The sequence below is a fragment of the Diachasmimorpha longicaudata genome, chromosome 9 (genome assembly GCF_034640455.1).
Source record: "Diachasmimorpha longicaudata isolate KC_UGA_2023 chromosome 9, iyDiaLong2, whole genome shotgun sequence".
Lineage (NCBI taxonomy): Eukaryota > Metazoa > Arthropoda > Insecta > Hymenoptera > Braconidae > Diachasmimorpha > Diachasmimorpha longicaudata.
In genome coordinates this window covers 5,162,123-5,169,743 of record NC_087233.1, presented here as the reverse complement: position 1 = coordinate 5,169,743, position 7,621 = coordinate 5,162,123, and the positions used below count along the sequence as shown (strand labels likewise).

General features: G+C 42.4%; 1 protein-coding gene across 8 annotated transcripts in view; it reads right to left on the bottom strand.

The window, feature by feature from the left end:
* Nucleotides 1-2,149: 2,149 nt before the first annotated feature.
* Nucleotides 2,150-7,621, bottom strand: part of Sarm (Sterile alpha and Armadillo motif) — a 33,818-nt gene continuing 28,346 nt past the window's right edge. For 5 of the 8 annotated variants that reach the window (XM_064128399.1, XM_064128401.1, XM_064128402.1 and 2 more), the window contains exons 6-10: nt 6,492-6,593; nt 3,510-5,522; nt 3,086-3,252; nt 2,778-2,996; nt 2,150-2,289 (exon numbers count right to left, since the gene is read on the bottom strand). In XM_064128399.1, the coding sequence (XP_063984469.1) occupies nt 2,810-2,996; nt 3,086-3,252; nt 3,510-5,522; nt 6,492-6,593 (2,469 nt within the window). In that variant the 3' untranslated portion in view covers nt 2,150-2,289; nt 2,778-2,809. Of the gene's footprint in view, nt 2,290-2,430; nt 2,489-2,777; nt 2,997-3,085; nt 3,253-3,509; nt 5,523-6,491; nt 6,594-6,910; nt 7,325-7,621 lie in introns of those variants that run through there. The other 3 variants (XM_064128406.1, XR_010299647.1, XM_064128400.1) reach the window with 3 other exon arrangements.

The following is a 7,621-nucleotide window of genomic DNA, read 5'->3' as shown; positions in this document are numbered from 1 at the left end:
AAAAAAATAGCTCAGTAGAAAAAAAATTCACGAGAAGTAGATTATTATTATTTTTATTCGATTCACTGACTAGGGTGTGTATTTACGCAGTTGAGGAATGGATATAAACTGTTGTATAATTCTGAAGTTGTTTTTGGCAATTTTTTGTCTATCCAGTTCGATAAACCATCGAATGCCCATAAAACCTCGTGACTGAAGGGGAAATAATCAAGTCAATGAATTAATTTTTATTTTCAACTGACTTTTCCTTTATTTTCTCATCAACTTTGGTAAAAATAAAAATAAATCGATAATAAAAATTTCACTGACAAAAAACCGAAGAAAAATCCTCTGACGTAGTACCAAACAAACATAAAAACTCATTACAATCGTTGATTCATTTCTAATTTACAATTTGATAAAATAATTATGAGAATAGAGTGAAAAATAACTTCTCACGGGTCATTCAATTTTCGGTTTACGACAATAGATTATAGCATCAGTTGCTTAATTAACAGGACAATCGATCGATCGATTAATTAAATAACGTCGCTTAATAGTGGACAAACTGCCCAATCAAAACTTCTCGCGAATTATCTCAAAGGAAATAGTGAAATTCTTTTTGAAATAATTCAGGTCTATTAAATGGCTATAATACATTCTCAGTTGCGAGGAAAAAAATATTATTTTACAATTATATATAAATATAAAGCACCTCATGTTATTACAATTTTGTTCATAAAAATAAAATATAAAATTGCGGTTTAATTATATTAAATTAACATGTAATGTTTTTCAAGACACGATTCAGGCACAATTGTTACAGAGTCTCGCTGCCATTTTTGTCACGAGGGGTTTTTCATTTGTTCAGAATAATTTTTTTTATTATTCTAGCGTCGAAATTCTGTCACTGAAAAAATAATAATTTTTTACAACACTTATTTAATATAAAAAGCATCAACAGAACATTGAACAGAGAAAGCTTTTAACAAATACTCCGTGAAATTTTACCTGGGAATTTTTTCAACAGCAATTGCCCTGGGGAACTTTGGAAGATTTTCAGGGGAATCCCCTTGTCAAAAGCATTCAAGAATTCCCCCAGAAAATATTCCAAGAATGGCCGTACTGAAAACCCTCGGAAGATATTCCTGCGGAAATTTCAAAAAATTCCATAGATTTTCAAATGTAAAAATCAACAATTTTTCTGATAAAAAAATTCAATTCCACTCATTACTAAAAAATCACAAGAAAGTCCATACAGTATACAACTGAATTGGGAATTGTTCATCAACCCCTCGTCAAAATTTTTAATTAAATTAATAACCTAAACATCACTTTTTAATGAGTGATCTCATTTTACTAACACATTTATTCATAAAATTACGTTTACGTCTTTGCTCATTGTCAACGTGAAGTGAATTGACACTAGCATTTAATGAAGATAATGACTCATTCTCATCGAGTCCATCCCCACAGCTTTTAGCTTTAGATAAAATTTTTTTATCCACATTAGCATCATTCTCCAAGTTACTCGGATATAAAGTCACATTATCATCAATTTTTTCATTATTTTTATCACAGCAGTCAATTGTATCGTCATCATCGGACAATGATTTTTTTGTGTGCTCTTCGTGTGCTACTTTAGCTGCCTGGTTACGAATTTGTCGAGATTTCAGTCTTGGCACTGGTAATGGGTACGACTCATCCTCATCTTCTCCATCCTCGGTATCCCCACCTCCACTGTATCTCTTCTCCAGGGATATTTTAATCCCTGGAAAATTCCCAGACACGTCTCCAGGCTCACTTTCTCCTTCAAAATGTTCTTTACCTTTTTTCCTCTCCACCAAACCCGATTCATCGCTCCCTTCTGAGCCCCCCAACCCTCCTAGGGAACTTTTACGTCTCACGATATTCGATGGAATTTCTTCGGGAGTGTCTGGAATTTTTTCAAGAGGAGATGAATTTGAAGCTCCCAATGTTCTTGAAAGAACTTGGGGATTTGGTTCGTCTAGTGATTTCGATTTATCCGGTGGTTTTTTCTGAAGATCATCGTCTAGGAGCCCATCCAAACTCCTGGAGCGAGGTCGTGGAAGGGGTGGAGGAGTTGATACAAATATTTTTTCAATTTTCTCCATACCCTCGGGCTCATCCAAAAGTTCCAGGGACTTTGATCGATTTGCGGGTGTTGGGGGATGCCTAGGTGGCCGTTGGGGAATTGGATCCCTCCCAGGATGCGTGTGAATAAATTTTAGACGGGGTGATGTTGGCGGAATGCTCATCAACCAGCTAGGACTCGAAGTCTTTCTCAGTCTGGAATGAAACCCCAAAAATTATTTAAAGCTTCCCCTGGGACAATTATCAACATTGCTACGTTCGAGGGGGGCGGGGGAGGGTACAACAGGCTACAGATCATGCTGAGGAACACATCGAGTGTAGTCACTATTGACTGACCTCCATTATTCAATTTTTTTTCATTCGATTGCAGAAGCTTCAGTCTCCCTGACTCGTACTGCATGTAATGAAAATATTTCCACCATTATTTCCCTATTTTTAGTGGTGGTTGGACAAGGGTGGGCGATATTCGATAGCCAGATAAATAATTCTCCCCCCGAAAATTCCTATTTACCCCTAATATCCGTCTGAGCAATTGTCCAGAGGATATTATGAAGCTTTTTTCGTCTAAGAATATTCTGGGTTTATTATTCCAACCATCGAATCAATGTAAATTCGATTTAATACCCGAATCGATACAGCCCCAGATATCGGTAATTAATAACGCGTGGGAAAAAATTATTTACCGATTTGGAATAGCTGTGGGGGGGCCTTCTAGTCAATCTCGTCCACCCGAGGAGTCTTTGTCACTTCCACGGCTCTCATTGCTGTGCATTCTCTGGTAACTAGGTGGATGTCTCATGGTGGTACTCCCTGGTGTGCTTGGAGCTGTCACCTCCTTGGATACCATTCCCCTAGGGACACCAGGTAGGGATGCACCTGCTGGAAGCTCACCTCGCAAAAACCTGTTGAAGAAAAGAAAATCCCATTGATGAAGTGGAAACCGAAATTTCCCAGATTTTTCGAGTAAATGAACATTTATCGATGGACCAACCTTTCCAATTTGTCTACGCATGCGTCTTGATAATCATGGATCCAGCGGACTCCATTGAAGTGACAGACCTGTCTCATGTCCTCGGGAAGCTCCTCGGGTTCGGGCCATTGGAAATTATCGATTATCGGAATGATGTTGCATTGCGACTGCAGCGCCGCAACAATCTCCTGAAATTAAAAGAAAAATCATCAGAAAATGCTTATCTAGAGATATCAGAGGATAGTTTTCAGATAAAATCATGTTATCTCAAACGAAATATGGGAATCCCATTAAATTTTGAGCCTATATATATTCTGGGGATATTTTACGATATCTAGGGAGACCCCAGGGATCGAGATGAAGATGCAAACAAAATTTTCATAATTCTCATGAACATTTTGTTTATTTTCCAGAGATTTTTCCTGAAGAATTCGTCGTTACTCACCCGGTGTACCCAATCCTTGCACTCGTTATCGCGACTGCAGCGATCCAAGGCCTTCGGCGTTAGCACCAGTAAGAAGTGTTTGGCTTGTCTAATACTCTGCAACAAGTTGTTATCAAACTTGCCTGCCTCCAGCCTCTCGACATCAATGAACACCGAGAATCCCCTCAACTGGAGATGAACCTTCAATAAACTAGCTAGTTGTGAGCCATTACTCCGTCGATAACTCACAAAGACATCCAAACTCTTATCAGGACTCTGATCCTCGCAGGAATTCAGCTGATTCTGCTGGCTATTTTTAATAGCGTCCATAATCCTAAGCCTATGAATACTGTTGGTTATGCCGCACTCGATGAGAAGCTGATCCTCGCTGATGACCCTGATGTTATCCCTGTCAACACCAGCATTGAGCATGCCATAAGTGTAAATAGAGAATTCATTGCCAATGCACTGGAGAAGTGAATTGAGATCGCCATTATCACGACTGCTGTAATCCGCCATTCGTTTCAGGTTCTGCAGTTCGCGAGTGAATCTTCTCCGTCTGATTCCATTGGTCAGGCCGATGTCCTCCTTGAGGTTCTCCTCAGTCAGCTGAAGAAGTAGATCCCCATCAACCCGACTGTCCACGAAGTTCTCCGCGTACTCGCTGAAGCCAATTTGCTTCACCCACTCCCTCACGTCTTCGGTACTCCATAATGGCACCTGCTGACTCAACTTGTGCGGAATTTCTTCACCGATGAGCCTCAACGCTTGTGCTGCGTACTTCGAGGCGACTGCATTTGGACAGCTGGCGACTTTTTTCAGGGGTTCAATTGCCCCGATCTCCTTGAAGATCTCCTCGTTTCCCTGCTGCTGTTTTATCCCCGCTTCCATGCAGAAGTGAAATGCTGCAAGTGCCCGGGCCTCCTCCCTCTTAGATGATAAAACAGGAACGAGACGCTCCAGCCAGTTCTTGGACTGGCCGTGTGCATGAGCAAGATTCGACTTAGCGAATTCGTAAGGATTGTGAGAGGTGACGAAGGGCTCGACGAGGTTCAACGTTCCACTCTTCTCAACCGCTGCCTCAATCTCTTTGTTGGCAACGAGTACTGAGATCGCGAGGCAGGCGTAGTACTTGATGTTGTCGTCGTTGTGGAATGCCAGAGGGAACAGCCAGACCGGCACCTTCCTCTTTATCATCTGTTCCTGGTTCTCTGCACCACCATACAGGGAGAGGTTGGCCAGTGCACCAGCAACATGACGGAGTGTTTCAACGTCGTTCTTTCGGCACTCGAAGAGAACGGAATCGAGTCCCCCGAGGCGAATGACATCGCTGCAGGTGACCTCCGAGTGCTTGAAGAGGTGCTCAAGGATACCAGTGCCAACACGCGAATGATCGACGCTGTTTGTGTTCTTTATGCATACACATGCACCGTTCACCACCTTCTCGAGGCCGTGATCAACAACATGAGCGCGATTTTCGGTGGTAAGACATTGCTCGAGAAGACGAGCCGAGGAAAATTGGAGTTCTTCGTCCGTTGCCATGCAGTTTGTCACGAGGAGGTCTAGGAGACCTCGTGTGCGGAGGGTGTTGCAGAGCGTGTAGCCCAGATCATGGCCGTGGGTCGGTACCGCCCACGCCTTGCGGATTATGTCGTTGACCCGGTTCAGAAGGAGAGGGGCAGTCGGGGATTTGGAGTTTTCAAGGGAATTGAGACGGTCCACAAAGTGGTCCAGGAAGCCAGAGTATTTGGCCCGGGCACGGTCCACGTCGGACTGCTTTGAGGACGAGCAGAGGTGGTCAAGATCGTCCAGGGGAAGGTTCAGAAGATCCTCTTCCTGTGGACGCTTGCCGTTCATCAGTTGATTGACAGCACTTGCTGCGGTTAACATCGAGGATTTTGAGGTGACGCCTTTGGCGATCGTTACTGAGGACTGCGAGGACGATGCCATGTGTTTCTCGTGGTTGTAAATACCGGACGATGTCACTGTTTGACGCTGCTGTTGGGCTGCCATCGCTTTCTGCAATTTGGGGAGCTATGGTGAGTTGAGTTTATACTTTAACTGACTTTGGGAATTTTGGGGTGCACTTCAGGTGCATGAAAAGAACTTTCAGGGACAGATTAGACCTCCAGGGGGCGGAAGGAGGGACGAAGGGTAGTTTTATCGCAAAAATTAGCCTCCGAAGTTTAGCCTCCGATTCAAATAATCACCATTCTCCCGCCCAAATCTGAACAGCCGAATTACGAATGACAAAATAGTCGCGAAAAATAATTTCTAAAAATCAAACCCTTCATATAATTCATAAAAATCTTCCGTCACCGGACACGCGATAAATTTCTACCAAAATCCATATCCAACCGGGGGAATTCCCACACCTCAGGCGCGCGAAAATTCAAATATGAAAAAAAATGGTTTTCACTATTTACCGTTGTGGAATCCAAACTAGACTTTTTCATGCTCTACAGCCTCACTTCCTCTTCGCGTGATGTATGAATAGCCACTGGCAGCCTGCTCATGAGCCGCGGATCGAATTCAAAGGTATCGCGTCGTGCGAATATCGCGCGAAACGTCAGAGAGAAATAAACGAGGAGTAAATAGAATTTGAAAAAAAATTCACCGAACGTCAAAAAAAAATCGGGGACTTGGCGTTTCCTCTGCCGCAGTCACCGCGGAACTGATTCAGGAATTGTTGATCAAACGCCAGAAATCACAGATTTTCCGAGAATTATCGCATCATCAGTCCGGCAGATTTTTTTTACCCTTCACACTTCCCCGATGTGCGTCAACGAAGCCCAGTGAATTATCACCCAATTGACATTACTTATTGCCTCGTTCACGTCCAATATTATCCACCAGATACTCATATCTTTTTATATAACTGCAGATAAGATACCTCCACTCGAATAAAACACATTCCTGTGTTAATCTCCTGCGTTTATTATTTTATTCTTCAATTTTCTGAGTATTTAATGTATTTTTTTAGTTTTTTCATTTATCAATTACCTTTTCTGAACTGAAAGAGTCACTTTGTAGTTTCATGCTCGTTGCCGCGACATTATTGCTCTCTTGATGAGATAAATCACCAGTTTTTAGACTCCTCTGCTCCTGGAAATCATCACTATTATTAATTAATATTTTTAATGAGATAAGCGGCGAAACACGTGACCCCTGGGTCGCTTGAAAAAAAATATTAATAATCTTTAATGCATCAGAACAATTATTACTTGTCTTCAGGGAATAGGGGGACATCAACGCGGACAGTTGTGACGTATTCACCTCAGAAAATAAACGAAAGCTCTAAAATTAAGTGATGAACGTCATGTGGATGAGAATTTCAACAATTTAGATGTTTTTTCGAACGAAATTCGCGGTTTAGGGCGATGCGGGTCAACCCGGATGACACCCAGATTATCAAAATTTACCAAACGCCCCCTCGAGGGGGGAAAATTGTCCTGGAGACGCTTCTTCACTGGCCAGGGCGGACTCATTGCTACTGACTCAATGTTTGTGATTTTAAAACGATTTAAATGGACCGATTGGGAGGGGGAGAACGGGACATGTGTCGGTGGCTGCCAGGACTGAATATTCGCGAATTGGGTGATGAGTGGTGGAGTCATCCGGGGACCTCCCCACTTCACACCCGCGGTTATATTTAACGAGAGGAGGCGTCAAATCCCGGTAAATGTGGGGAAAAAAATATCGCGAAAATCGGTGTAATTTAACACTAATCCATGGACCTCATCGAATGGGGCACAAATGAATGGAGAACATTTCGCAAAAATTAAAATTACTCTTCAAAGGTTTGGTTCCAGACAAACAATTTTGAAAATGAAAAATTCATATTGATTGATGGGAAAGAAGAATTTAAAAAAGATGCCATTAAATTACGAACCATATCAGTTGTCTCATACGGAGTTAATGGTCTTGATGATGGTTTAGGGTGGTTCGTGATATCTGGGAGTACTCCTCGGGGTATTCGAGTAAACCTGGAGCCCATGATTGCGATTGAACTGTCGCCATTGGAGGTAAATGTTAGACTGCAGTCTAGAGGGTTGTTCTATGGTATTTGAGTGAGTGGGGGGGGGGGGGGGGTGTTATTTTCTCATCGACCGAGGAGGATCGGGGTTGCCCGT